Raw genomic sequence first — 15,005 nt, 5'->3', positions numbered from 1 at the left:
AGGCAAGGTACATTTTCAAAGAGCAGGTAGAGAGCACGTTTATGAAAACAGTGAGAAGAGAAACAGAGTAAGCTGTGTGGTTACGTTGTAAGTGTGCATCAAAATATCGTGTGACCTTTCAGTCGAGACATTTTGCATGTTATTTGCATTCCTTTAGTATTTCAGCCTGTGGGAGAACAGAGTCTGTCTGTGGTTAGTTTCATGTTTGCAATTCACAGTGACTTTTATTCTTTGCACGCCATGAAATGCTTCACCATGTTCATCAACATCTTGTACTTATCTTTTCTTATTTTCTCTTCTTGTGCTCAGTGCAGGCCAAACAGCACAGACTCCTTTCAGTAACTTTGTTCCTGGACATCATGTGTATGTTGCAGTTTAGAAATTGGAGACAGTTTGGCCAAAGTAAAAGAAGCTGTGCTGTCTGTGCTGAAAATCAGCAGCATGTAACTGATATTTTGGATGCACAATCTGCAAGGTCATAATTAATGTAGAGGGGGATCCCATTATTCTTTTTTCCTTACATCAAGCAATATCTATTAAGCACTCTTCTGCAAAAAGCCTAAACTTTTTTTTTTAATTCTCTGATCTAACATCCATTTGCTCTGAAGCCAGTTAACATTTATTAATACAATACCAGCATAGACAGGACAGCAGTCTTCACAGGGATTTGAATTTTATTTATTTTCCCACACATTTTAATGACCCCAAAGATATTTTTTTATCCCTCCCTCCCCAGCCTTTCCCAAGAAGATATTTTACCAAAACGTGTGTGGGAAACTCATGAACTGAAGCCAAAGAATACCATGTAGCAGTGCTGCTTAACAGGTAAAACAGGACAGATAATAACTAAACAGTGGTAACAGGTTTACACACAGGGATCTTAATGTTCATGTGCATTTTTTTATTTTCATTTTAGAGTGTTGTAAAGTATATAAACTGCTCAGCACACATTTAACCGAGGATCCTTGGTTGCTTTCTGTTTCTCTTCCTGCTGAAAGCGCGCGCGCAGCCGCTCTGTGGAGAGGAATAGTGAGAGCGAGCAACTCCGCGAGCAACAGACCGGCAAAGGGAAACATCACGTGGTGACACATCTCTACGACTGACGTCATCGTCCCCATCTCCAAGCAACCTCTCCATCAGCACTCGCGTCACCGTGCGCCTGAGCCGCGCGGTTGCCCGGCAACCCTCGCCTTGCGCTCGGGTCCGGCCTTGCCTTGCACCCAGCTCGGAGCTCTGACGCGGGTGTGACGTTAATAAGGTGGGTATCAATTTGTTATGGTGGCGAAGAGAGGGAGGGCGGAGGAGAAGGAGGAGTTCCCCCAGTGAGTGCCGAAGCCCTCAGCTCTGCATTCCGGCGGAGCTCACAGGCACACACCGGCCGCCGCGCAGTCCTGGGCCGACAGACTTGTTGTTTAAACTCAAAGTAAAGGAGGAGGAAAAGTTACTCCGCACTTGTTTCCCACAGTTTTCCCTCTCTGATGTGTTTGTAATCCGGCGAAGTGGTGGAATGGTTTACTTTTCGTCGCACTGCTTTCCAAACTGTGAAAGAAGGCAGTTTGTTTCTTTTTAAGGTAAGACCTACTTTATTTAAAACCCCACAATTCAATATTTGTTTTACAACATTTACAACATTTTCCAATTGCAGTCACCTTCCGTTTTTAGCCAAGCCGTTTAACTTTACGCCTGTGTTACTTTCTATTTTGTTTTCTTCTCTCTGTCATTTTCACAAGATTATATTTTGTCTAATTGAATGAATTTCAGAATTAATTAAAATAAAATTATAATGAATTAATTATACAATAAAATAATATTTAATTGGTTTTAAAATACGGTTTACAACTAAGACACATTGAATAATTTATTCGCGACGAGGTTCATTTAAAAAATATCTCAGTCCAGACTCTCCCTCCAAATAATTCATTTTACGAGAAATGTTTCACACTTTCTATTTACACATTGATTTAAGAACTAATCGGTCATGATTTAATGAAAAATACACATTATGCACATCTGTGTTGGTCTCTGCAGGTACAAGCCTTCATTTATCCCAACGCTGTAACTACAGTTAGTACACCATGGTGATCATGACAGAGACCAGCAGGGCTGCTCAGCCCAGCCCTGCCCAGGGGAGGCCCTTGCAGGTCGGCTTCTATGAGATCATCCGCACGCTGGGGAAAGGAAACTTTGCAGTCGTAAAGCTGGCCAGACACAAAGTGACCAAAACGCAGGTCAGCAGCTTCTCCCTTTATCTGGATTTGCTGTTGCTTTAGGATGCACCTTTTAAAAATCCATTTTTAACTTTTTTTTTGTTTGTTTGTTTCAGGTGGCCATAAAGATAATAGATAAGACCAGGCTGAATCCCTCCAACCTGGAGAAGATTTACAGAGAAGTGCAGATAATGAAGCTGCTAAACCACCCGCATATCATCAAACTCTACCAGGTGTGAATTATCTCAGACCTGTCTGAATTCCTGCTGTTTGCTGTGCATCTGTTTGCATGTGTGTAGAATCCTGGCGTGTGTGCTGGTCTGTGCAGGGCTCCATGTGCAAGGAGCCTGTCTGAATGCATGCGTGGATGTGGCGTGTAAAGCATTGCAAACGCGCTCCCTTGAACAATGCTGTTACCTTGCAGAACACAGCGTCCTGATGTTGGAGATATGTGAATGCAGCAGTGTTATTAATGTGTGACAAAAATAAGGGGCATTTGCTATCCAAGTGGTTTTGACCAGCTTGTGGAGAGCTGCTGATTCTCAGGGTACTCTGAATCATAAGTACAGCACAACAGCATTAGTGCAATCCCTTTTGACCTCCCTCTGCGTCTCTCTGTCTGTGTGTATCTGTGTGTGTTAGGGAAGTAAACTGCAAGGATAGTTATAGGCACTAGTTGGTGGTGGGAACAATGCTTTTCTCAGATGTTTTCAGTTATATAATGGTATTGTGGAGGTTACTGCAGAGAAATGGAGAAAAGAACAGTCAGGTGAGCGTTAATGAGGGAACAGTGCAGTGTGTTAGGACCTTAAGCCCAATTAGCACCTGTTAAAGCCAAGTGCAATGTGTCTGCGCGTCACGTGAAGGCTTTCCCACAAAGCGCTGCTTTACTCTTAATCAAATTGAAGACTTAGTGGGAAGAATCCGCTTTTTCCCCACTCAGCTGACCTCACAAGTACTTCGGCACGCGTCTGGCAACAAATACACAAACCCACACCCATGCAAGCAAACACACAATGCCCTTTCTATTCAGATTTACAGTTTTCCTTTTTTTCCCCTTGTTTTTTGCCTTTTCTCCTGCTAATTTTCAGGATTACTTTACAACTGGTTTTAAGCAGTTGAGCAGCTCTAACTGTAAACTCATGTCTGGGTTGCAATAATAAGGGCGTGACATTATTTTTATGAAGCTCGCCTCCCTGTTCCCACCAAAATAATAATTCCCGTCATTGAAGAGTAGCATTTTGGTAAAATATAAAGGTTTCAGAGGGGGGGGATCTAAACACATATCTTTATGTTTTGGACATTTTAGTTGTAGCCTCTTTTAAAAGTCTTGCTTAGTACCTATATATAAATAATTCAAAAGTTCAAGAGGTATAAATAAAACAGTTTTATCATTAACTGTGGGAAGACAGTGGTTTTAAGCGTTTTATGATACAATAATGTTTGGTTTATAATGAATTATTTGAATTCAAATGTAAAAATTCCTTTTGTAGAACTAATGAAAGCTTCTTGATATATTCTGAATGCTTACAGAATATGATGTGGTTGCCTTTACATTACGTTTCAATAAGGCACAAGCCTGGATAGTAATACACAGTAGGGATGAGCATTCATTTGGGATATTTACTGCTTTCAAGAGGAATCCTAGTGACCAGTGTTGAATTGATTGCGTGCTGGGTCTTTAACAGACTGATAAAACCACTATTGCTCCAGATAGCATGACTGAAAAGGGATGAACTCAAGTACAATTTGCTTAATCACCCATGAAGCCCATTATCTGATAGTGAAGTGTAAGATTGCATCACTAAGCGGGTCCTGAAGATGCTCTCACTGCTCTGTGGTTAGACATGGATGACTTCTGTCAGTCTACATCCTGTACATCGTTCACCCCACAATCATGTGTTGACTGAGGTGATGCTAGTCAGATGGTTGGAGCTTGATCTTCCTAACCCCTGGAGAACCTTATTCTCGTCTTCCTGTACAAAGGGAGGGAAGTGGCATGAGGCAGTCTTGTGATCTGAGGGTGACATTGTTGTCTTTGTGCAGTTTTTTGGGATCTTCCTTTTGAGACCTCTGATCTGAAAAAAAACAAAAAACAAAACAAAACTGAATATTGCTTCCACTCAGTTGCCAGTCTCATAAGAACGAGATGCTTTTTTTCCATAGTCAAGGATCATTGTCTTACTGTTTGTCTCGGTCTCTCTTTAACCTTGTATCAATCCCATACTTTTCTCATGTGATTTTAAAAGAGTCCACTGGTGGAGCACTAAGCGTTAACCCTGATCTGCCATGCTGTGGAGCTTTAATTTTTTATTTTTTCTTAATGCTTACCCTTTGTGATAAAGATTTGACCTTAAAGCTGTTTACAGCCATTAAAAGGTAAAATATGAATGTATGAAGGCTTAAGGGGCCCTTGAAATGCCATGTCTGTGCTGAACAGCTGTGATGTGAGCATCACCTCAAGGTGACTGAGCTCCAGACATCTTCCCAATCTTGCAGATAAAGACTATTTCCTGCCTAGTAATATATGTTTATTGAATCTTTCTAGAGGGCCTGGTGGCTGAAAAGAATAAAGCTCTTGAATTCAGTGAAATTTGGTGACATTCAATTCTGAGCTGGCCTGCAGCACTATTCACAGAAGCTTTTGTCATCTGATGAAAATTGCTTTGTTGTGCAACCTTTCAGCTCTGTCCCTGAGGCCTCTCAAGGGAAATGGAGGCAGTCTGTGAGCTCCAGGAAAAGAGAATTTCGTCTTTCCGTTCCACAAAATGCGCTCAGTCTTGAGTGACTGCATGTACACTGTTTTTCATACACCAGACAGGACCCATGTGAACATTCTGTGTGAATCCATTGCTGTGTTACTTTGACATAAGGAGATAGAGGAAGTTTGAAATTCAACACTAGCATCCATTGCCAAGAAAAAAGTAGCCTCAGGAAAACTCTCCTAACTGTTGAATCAGCTGGTGTGTGTGTGAATATCAAGCATTTCTCTTTGGGTTTGACATGTATAAACGGGTCTGAAGACATGAGGAAAATGCGTGCAGGAAGTTGGCTGACTTATGTAATAGCACATTGATTGGAAAGTCAGGGCATTTCTTGTAAGTGGAAGAAATATCAGGAGAACTATTAGAAGATTTTAGTGGTTAGAAAATGTCTTATGCCTTGAAACGCCTAAAGCAGACTAAAAATGTGTTTTTCAATATCATCAGTTTCCCAGGACCAAGTTGGTTTAATTTTTTTTTCTTTTACCTTTTCTCTGTTACAGGTCATGGAGACCAAAGATATGCTATACATCGTGACAGAGTATGCAAAGAACGGGGAGATGTTTGGTGAGTTCCTGTGCCATGTGCACTAAATCTGTTTATCCTGATAGTCTGACAAATGAACCCCACAGCACTTCTGTCTCACATGTGGTATTGACCTAAAATATGCCCTCACCCTTTCAGACCACCTCACCTCAAATGGCCGAATGAGTGAAGATGAGGCCCGAAAGAAGTTCTGGCAGATTCTCACAGCGGTGGACTACTGCCATAGACACCACATCGTCCATCGGGACCTAAAAACTGAGAACTTACTGCTGGATGCCAACATGAATATCAAACTGGCCGGTAGGTTCACAGTATACCCTTTAATGTTACCATGGTTACCTGTTTGCTAGCAAGCAAGCTGATGTACAATGTGAGACAGAGTTAATTGGTTTGAAGGAAGTATTTGCTGCTTTGGGATTCCTAAACGGCTCTAATTAAATCAATGTGGTTCTGTCTCTGTGTTAATTAAAAGCGAATAATTAAGTAATTCACCAAGACTAATAACCAGAGGAAATTTGTTCAGCACACAGATGCACTGCCTTTCATAAAGACAGCTAGGGGTTACTAGGGCAGAGACAGTCATTTTTCATGTGTGAGCAGTGTCTCAGAACAAACGGCATGGTAATAATAAATTGCTCCTCTGTGACTTCCAGACTTTGGGTTTGGGAACTTCTACAATGCAGGGGAGCCTTTGTCTACATGGTGTGGCAGCCCGCCTTACGCTGCCCCTGAAGTGTTTGAGGGGAAAGAGTATGAGGGGCCTCAGCTGGATATATGGGTAAGCCCTTATCAGGAAAACATACATATGTTATATATGGTAACCTCTTGAAAAAAGAAGGTAAACATCCTCATTTTGTGTCTTTTCATTCACAGAGCCTTGGAGTGGTGCTTTACGTTCTCGTCTGCGGCTCTCTTCCATTTGATGGACCTAGCCTTCCTGCACTCAGACAGAGAGTCACAGAGGGACGATTCAGAATCCCCTTCTTCATGTCTCAAGGTATCCATGATCCTGACACCTAATCAAAGCAGTTACTGCTGATTACTAATACTACGCAAAGTATCCACAAGCAAAAACCAATTAGTTGTTTTCTCCTCCAGACTGTGAAAACCTGATCCGTAAGATGCTTGTGGTGGATCCAGCCAAAAGGATCTCTGTGGCCCAGATCAAGCAACACCGCTGGATGCTGGCAGATCCAACAGCTGTGCACCAAACCCTCAACCATTCCCTCACAGAGTACAACTCCAACCTGGGCGACTACAGCGAACCTGTCCTGGGCATCATGAACACATTAGGCATTGACCGCCAGAGGACTATTGAGGTAATGGAGCAAACAAATGATTTGAGGTGGAGAGGTTAGCACTTGCTCTGATCTAGGGTGTTAGTAAGATCCTCCTTCCTGTCAATAAACTCACTAACCTACTGTTCTTTTCCTCAGTCACTGCAAAGCAGCAGCTACAACCACTTCTCTGCTATCTACTACCTGCTGCTGGAGAGAGTACGAGAGCATCGAACCCAGCAGCTGAATCGTCAGTGTGGGACCTGGAGCCAAAGACCAAGGAGCACCTCTGACTCCACTGGTCCAGAGGTCAGCACTCCATTCTGGATGTAGCAAGCTCAAGCTAGTCTTAATCCAACCCTCTGCTTGAGGTCTAAAGTACTCGGCGCTTTCTGCTTGCTTCTAGGTGATTATGGAGTCCGCTGACAGTTTTAGACCTACAGCTTTTTCAATTCCACCCAAAAACACTCCTCCTGTGTACTCAGAGGTGGAGTGCGACCAAGGCGGATTATTCCAGGTAAACTTATTAAATAGAACCTGGCAGCTTTCACTAGCTTGCATGATTTCTTGTTTACTAACAGACCTCGTGAAAATACTCATCTTGCTGTCAGTGTCTAACGGTCTACCTTCATCTGTTTTTTAGCGTGTGGTGTTCCCAGTGGAGGCAAGCCTGAACAGACTGCTCTGGAACCGTTCCATTTCACCCAACAGCCTGCTGGAGACAAGCATCAGCGAGGAGGTGAAGCCCAGAGACCTGGAGGAGGAGGAGGCCACACAAACTCTCGGTCCATTGTGTCCACCAACCACCACTTCCCGCAGACACACTCTGGCTGAGGTCTCCGCTCGTTTTCACCAATGCAACCCTCCATGTGAGCATGATAAATATGTATTTGAGAAAGCACGTAACATTCACTCCGCTTGTGGTATCAATTCTAATTTTTACCCTGTCCTGTCGCTGTAGGTATTGTGGTCAGTCCGTCAGATGGAGCCTCATCTGACAGCTGTCTGAAATCCTCATCCAGTCCTGCCCCTACTTTGCAAGCTGCTATGGGTGGAATGTCAACACTTCTGGCCTCTGGGGCCGAAGGTGGAGCTTTGCTGCCTGCTGGAGCTCCCTTGGCTCTCTCCTCCCACCTCCAACCGCAGGCACAGGGCAGCCTGCCCTCTGCCAGCTTTCAGGAGGGTCGCAGAGCCTCCGACACGTCCCTTACACAAGGTACAAGCGCATGACTACAAAAGCATCTATCATGTTATCTAATCTGGTGTTCATTTTACTTTGTCACTGTAAAGGTTCAGGGGAGTATTGTGTGACATTTTCCTACGCCTTTCTGCAGGCCTCAAAGCTTTCCGCCAACAGCTGAGGAAAAACACACGCACGAAAGGGCTTCTAGGATTAAATAAGATCAAGGGTCTGACCAGGCAGGTTGTTCCTCCCCCTTCCTGTAACCGCGGCAGCCGAGGGTCAATCGGTCCTGCGCTCTCTGAGCACCGCAGCATGCTGGAGGAGGTGCTGCACCAGCAAAGGTGAGACTGGCTGCAACATGAAAGCACCCTGTTATTAAAGCCCACATAGATCATGTAGATTAGAAGTTTTCAAGCTGAAGGAGAGCATAAAATGTCTATGTACGTGCTCCCTACAACCGTAGAACTTGTTTTTCCTTTTTTCTTAATAATTGTAATGGTAATTATTTGTATTTTCATGAGCCTATCATATAAAGACTAAAACATTAGCATTTTAAATGGACTTAATAAGTGCATTTGAAATTATTTCATCCAAATGCAGTACAGATTTTGATCTTTGTGTCTGTTTCCAGGATGCTGCAGATTCAGCACCAGCCTCAGCCTCAGGTCCAGGCCACTCAGACAGGACCCACCCAAAATCCTCTGCTCTTCCTGGCACAGCAGCAGTCACCCTCTCCTCCACCTACTTCCATATTTGCTTCCTCCTCCATGTTTGACACCTCCACCCAATCCGCCTTGCCTCCTCAGCAAACTTCAGCGAGTCTGCAGTGCAGCCCCTGGCATCAGTCCCTCGACACTTCCTACTCCAGCTGTTCTTCATTGTCTTCATCCTGCTACTCCTCCTCTCTGTCCCCCGTGGCCTCTGCTGCCTACCTTCTTGAGGCACGTTTGCACATCAGCCAGCAATCCCATCCTCACCCTTACACCGGCCTCCAACAGCGGCAGCCTCAGTCTGCAACACAAGGCTCCCACTCCATCCTGTCTAAAACAGCTGTGTGGAGCAGAGGCTCAGTCCCCGGCACAGATTCAAGCATGCAGGAACTGGGCCTGGCTGGACAGCAGCAGCTCAGTAGCTGTGTGATGGTGAAGTAAAACAGCCATCATGACTGTCGGCTTGATATTAAGCTCAGAAGAAAAGAGCACAAGTGGGGAAAAAGAACAAAATGCTGATGCAAGCAACAAATTTAGACATTAACATGAGGTACACATGTGAGAATGTGTACACACATATGTATTCATTCTGTGTATGTTTCAGAGATCATATAAGCTAAAGACTAAGCAATAACCAAACTCTGGATGAGGTGTTAAATTCCTATCAGACCACCAGAGAAGCAATAATAGACTGAAAAGACTCTTCCAGCTCTCCAATGGACTCACTTGAATGAAATGAGAGCTGATGATAGCCGATCCATTTGTCTCTCACATTTTGATGCTGTTCAAGTTAAGATTTTTTTTATTTTATTTTCATTTCTAAAACAGGAAGTCTCCCTCCTCAGCTGTCTCTCTTTTTTGTAGTTTTATGCTATGTTTTTCACTTGCCTGGATGGAAGACCAAAATTCTTTCTTCATTCATTTTCCCCAATTTGTTCGCCTTTCTAAAAAGACATTCTCTGTAGCAGTGCAATGAACATGCAGTATAGTGCCCTAAGCTTACAAACATTCACTGAAGGATTTTGAATTGTATTGAAACTGTGACATTTTATGTTTTTTTTTTTCTGTGCAAGATTAGCTTGTGCAAATGCTGCTTTTACCTCAAGCTGCAAGAAGAGTGCTATATCCTCATCAGCCAAAACTGAATGAAGATAGTCTTGTTGATTGAGCAAAGCACAACAGGTACACCAGTCAGCTCAGTAGCACGTTTTACTGTGTGAATCCATCTTTTCTTCGTTTGCTAAGCACTTTTGTTAGATGCTTTTTCTACCTCCTCAGGCTACAAGAAAACAGTTTAGAAATTTCAGTAAAAAACACACAATGTGTTGTCAGTTCCAGATTATCAGAGGAATATTTTTCATATGGAAAGAACAAAGACTGTGGGAACAGTGCAATATTTTACATGGAAATAAAATGGAAAGATGAGGCTCTGCCTAGAATGGTCAGAAATACATGTGTATCTGCCTGAGGTTTTTTTTTTTTTTCTTTTTAAACTTTGAATATGTTGATCTTGCTGTGCTAGCTAGCTGACCAGAAAAGGTACTAGTTATAAAACATGTTCACATGACACTGTAGTAGTTTAGAAGAAGGCATTTAAAAAATGCTTCTTTTCTTCCTGCAGTTCTTCAACTTAAAGGAAGAATTTGGGGTTTTACCAAAGAGTGAACAGCACAAGACATGGATGATATAACACAAACAAACACACTACTGTCTTTAACTTTAAATGCTATCTTAAGATGTAGCACTGTGGTTTGCTACAGCTTTCATAATTCCCTGAGCTTTTGCTGTGAGAAAAGCTCCCGCTACCACCAAATCCTAAAAATACTACACCTATTGTCAATAACTAGCTGTTACTATCAGGACCATGGTGGTGTTTTCTTTTTTTTTTTACTTTATTTACTTTTCTAGAAAAGAAGAAGAAAAAATCACAACATAGCAATACCATATTGTGCAGGAAGTTAAACTCAGTGGCTAAATTCAGTGGCTAGAGGTGTATCTGTGCAGGCAGTTCAGCTGGTGTGTGGAAAACAGCTAGCGATGTGTGTTTTAAGTTAAGTTCTCTCATATCTGTGAAACTTCTCGTAGGAGAGCAGTGTTTTCCCAAGTTCTACCTTGGAAAGATGCAGTGTTGATATTTTCTGCCCAACAGTTTTTGGTTGATTGCACTCACAACCAGCTCTTGTGCCTTTATCCGAACAAACTAACGATCAGAGTTCTCCGTCTCCGATCTGAAACACTGAAGAAAGAAAGAAGGATGGCTCCATTAGGAGCCATTCATCCAGAGGCCCCTCTTTTTCTTTGCCCTTTGAGCTTGCTGTTTAAACTGAAGCAAAATTTGCACTTTATTCATTTGACTTTTTTTTGTCTCGTAAAGGAAAAAAAGTCACACAACTGTTGAAACACTAAGATTCTTGATGCAAATCTGTAAGATGACCCTTTTGATAAACTTTGGATAATAAGAAGTATTTCATGTTCTTTTCTTTTGATTTGTTACTTGACTGTGTGAACATGAGCACATGTGTGGATGTATGTGTGAGTGTGAAGAAGAGTAAGAGAGAGGAAGGGAAGGAGAGAGAATGCTTATTCAAGGAAGATTGTTTATTTATGTGGCTATTTATTTTAAATAAAGTTCACTTCCTAAAATTTGGTGTCCTGTTTCTATAATGTTAACATTTTTATGCTAGACTTTTCATCTTTTCATGTATTTTTATTCAGGTTTATAATTTAAAACCATGCATTGTGAGCCCTATGAGCTCATGTTGCACACACAAAAACATAGAAAATATTTCTTTCTTGAGGCCCATGTGCACTTTAGTAATCTAACAAGGTTTGTAATAAAGTTTTACTTCATTAATCTGCACTTAGACAGCGTCTAATATATACGTAAACATTGCAACAATGATTTAACAAAGCAGCATTGAATACAGATGGTACAAGATGACAAAATACTAGCAATGTATTCAGTGACAAGACTCCCGGATGATGATCCTGCCCATTGTGACAGTGCTGTGATGCATAGTGATGCTGTCAATGATGCATCACACCCCGATGACCCACCTAGTGAATGGACAGGTGTCTGACGTCTCACAGGAAGAGCGATGTAGGAGTCGAGTGACGCAACCGCACCATGAGAAGCCAAGCTGTGCATAAGCCAAGTGAACTCTGCTGCACTTCTTCATCCTTCCCTGCTCGCTCATTATCTCCTGCCAGATTAGAGAGTAAGAAAGTCTCAAATGTGTTGCTTTGCTGCTCACTACATGTACGTATTTACACTGCAAGAGGTCACTTCTCTGACGCAAGTTTCCACGTGTAACATATGGCTTGACATTTGGCCCGTTATCGTTGGTTAGCTGCTCTGGAAGGTTTAACCTGAAAGGGATTCTGTGTACACGTCCAGCTGTCACAGACATATCAGCCATCAGCTGCTGCTTGCTGCAGACTAGCTCTCATATCACCCAGCAAACATACCATAAATAACAAATCGTGACCATCTGCTGCTCATTGCATGTTTAAAATGCAGTTTAGTGTTTACATACACTTTATGCAAAGTAATTGTTACCAGCTGCAGTAAAGGTCACACAAATAGAAGTCATCATCACCTCAGGATGTCTGAGTTTTAGTTCAGAAAGAAGCAAATGACACACTGAGCTATGTATATTAAGTGTTTTCTAAATAACAAAAGAATCTGTCCAATGCACACCTTTTTTTTTTATTGTCAAGGGATCTGGCCAGTTTACCCATCATTCATAATCATTCAGATGGTATTTTTATTCATCAGTTCAATGTTAATTTATTAATACTTTCTGATCATTGACAATGAGAGTTAACTTCTTTACTTCACATTTTGTTACTGTTAAATAAATACAAAAAACTGTGTTTATACCTAAAATTAAAACACACACACACACACACACACACACACACACACACACACACACACACACACACACACACACATATATATATATATATGACTATTTATTCTTTCATTTTGTTGTGTCATTCATTAACAGTATAACTGACAATTCATGTTTTGTTTACTTGGAAAAACATTGGTGGTTAACTATAAATGTCTTGCTCAGTAGTTTGTCCTGAACAGAGGGTAATTATTAGACAGATAAATACCAGAACTTTTAGATTAAGTGCTTTTTGGGTTAAACAGTAAGCAGACAGTAAGACTTTACTCTGCTAAAGTGAGACCAGTGAAGTGTGTGATTCTCTTTACGGCTTAGTCAAACTATTGTGTGTCAGGTCTGCATTAAGCCAGTATTACATTTATATTGAAATACTGATACAGATGCACCAAAATATCCTCTTTAGGGGTAAAGAAAAGGGAGGAAAAGATGGAAGTCACTCCTTACTGTTATAATTAAGCCAGCTTCGACTGTGAACTTCAAAACCTCTGAGCAATCTTTTGGCTCCCATGAAATGGCAGGGAGTGTCATCTGCTTGCTTATATTTGTATGTTTCTTGTAACAACTAAGGCCACCAGGTCTCATTCCAGCCTAAAGGTTCTACTTTGCTCTAATTGGTCAGCTCTAGTGGCCTGATCAGGCCCCACCCATAATCTGAAATTCACTTATTGGACACAAAATTAGCACATCTTACCAAAAGAAGGATGAGTTCTCAACATTGTTTTTGTTTCTCAGGAAATCAGACATGCTAGAATACACATCATTACGATCATTAGTATTTTTGTTTACTTTTTTTTTTTTATCTTTATTTTCCCTTATCTATCTATGAAGACCCCTAAGGGGACACAAGGAGATTTTGAAATACTTTTGCATTCCCTTACAAGAAAAGATCATCTGACAGACACTTTAGGTGCTGATCCCTCTCAGCATACACCTGACATTATATCCACGTTAACAGAAAGTATGTTGTTGTAATGTCGTGTTTTAACAGATTAATTGCAAATGCAGATGAAGCGGTTTATTGTATTCAGAAACAACATCAAGCATGTTGCTGCTTTTCTGGTTTCACTGCTTTTTTTTTTTTTTTTGCTTTACGTTTGTCTTTAGAATATAAAGTGCAATTGATATGACTTAATGGTGATTTAATAAATACACTCCAATTTCTATTTGTTTGGAATGAACTGAATCATTTAACTGCTTACTACTGTTTATTATTCAGAATTAAGAAATTATTAACTGCAACATTCTCAATTGAGTTTCTGATTATAGCAAACCTCTTCATCTGCACTTATAATTAATCTGTTAAAGTACTACGTTACAAAACATGTTTTGTATGTTTGTATACAAAACATGTGTTTGTATGAGGCCTGCAGAGGTAACACAAAAGATAAAAATCTCCCTGTGTCCCTGTGTGCATTTGTCCATGTGCCACATCATGTCATGTTTTGTTCTGTTTCTCGACTTTTTTTTTTGTACAAAGTTTTTTTTTCTTTTTGGCAAGAAATGAAAAAAAAGGGTAAAATACACTTAAGAAACCTAAAAAACTGACTTTACTACCGGGCTACAGTGTACAGGTGACATGTCGTCTAAGAAATAAACTATAATTTGTATTTAATAAAGACTTTTATGTTAGCATTAGTTACTAGACTACGAGAATTTGAAAAGAAAACTTTTCAGATAGAACCTTATCAGGGTAATGATCTGGCACACAAGTCGAGTTACAGGTTGTGAAAGTAGAGAAGTGATTCACAAAACAAATCCACATGCATTGCTCAGTTTTACTGCTTCATTTAGTACAGGCATTGCAACTTCTAAACAGGTTTTACAGGTCCTTTATGAAAAAATTGTTTTCAGTGTTGCATTAGAGTTCCTCATAAAGACACACTGTGGGCTACCAGATCATTTAATAATTATTTAAAAAGCAAGTAAATGTTCTGTAGCTTTTGGCATTAGATGAGACCCTACAGATGCAGACCAGAACCTGCGACTGAGGTGCTTTTGTTACAGCTGCAGTACAGCATCAGTAACCTTGTTGCGACTGTTGAAGGCTGCAGTTTAGTATAAACATACACAAATGTCTGACTTACTGACCACACTTAAAGTGAGCTCATGCACTGCTGATTCCTTATGTGTTCCTTCCTACTGCACATCTACTTTGGGTGCACACCCTGCTGAACTGTCCTTTTTATTCTTTGTTGTGGAGGGTTTAGTGTACGTCAGTGGCAGATATATGGAAGTGATATAACCCTGACACGTTTGTTGTGGGTGTAAACTGAGCTCTGTGCAACTTGCAGTTCAGTCTGGGTCACCCAGTGCAGAGAAACACAGGACTCATATGACCAGCACAAGTTGTCCCTGAGATTCCAGTACATGACTATCTGCATGCATTAAGAAGTAGGAAACATT

General features: G+C 41.1%; 1 protein-coding gene across 1 annotated transcript; it reads left to right on the top strand.

Annotated features, from left to right (window-relative positions):
- Positions 1 to 1,308: 1,308 nt before the first annotated feature.
- Positions 1,309 to 10,136, top strand: sik1 (salt-inducible kinase 1). The gene is made up of 14 exons (XM_042001593.1): positions 1,309 to 1,571; positions 2,029 to 2,228; positions 2,324 to 2,440; positions 5,473 to 5,536; positions 5,654 to 5,815; positions 6,169 to 6,293; positions 6,389 to 6,512; positions 6,614 to 6,834; positions 6,952 to 7,101; positions 7,199 to 7,309; positions 7,436 to 7,661; positions 7,754 to 8,008; positions 8,127 to 8,316; positions 8,607 to 10,136. The coding sequence occupies exons 2-14, from the start codon at positions 2,076 to 2,078 to the stop codon at positions 9,124 to 9,126; spliced, it is 2,418 nt and encodes an 805-aa protein (XP_041857527.1). The 5' UTR covers positions 1,309 to 1,571; positions 2,029 to 2,075; the 3' UTR covers positions 9,127 to 10,136.
- The last annotated feature ends 4,869 nt before the right edge of the window (positions 10,137 to 15,005 follow it).

This window comes from Melanotaenia boesemani, chromosome 12 (assembly GCF_017639745.1).
Source record: "Melanotaenia boesemani isolate fMelBoe1 chromosome 12, fMelBoe1.pri, whole genome shotgun sequence".
NCBI lineage: Eukaryota > Metazoa > Chordata > Actinopteri > Atheriniformes > Melanotaeniidae > Melanotaenia > Melanotaenia boesemani.
The sequence above is the reverse complement of the archived record's forward strand: the minus strand, read 5'-3'. Positions and strand labels throughout refer to the sequence as shown.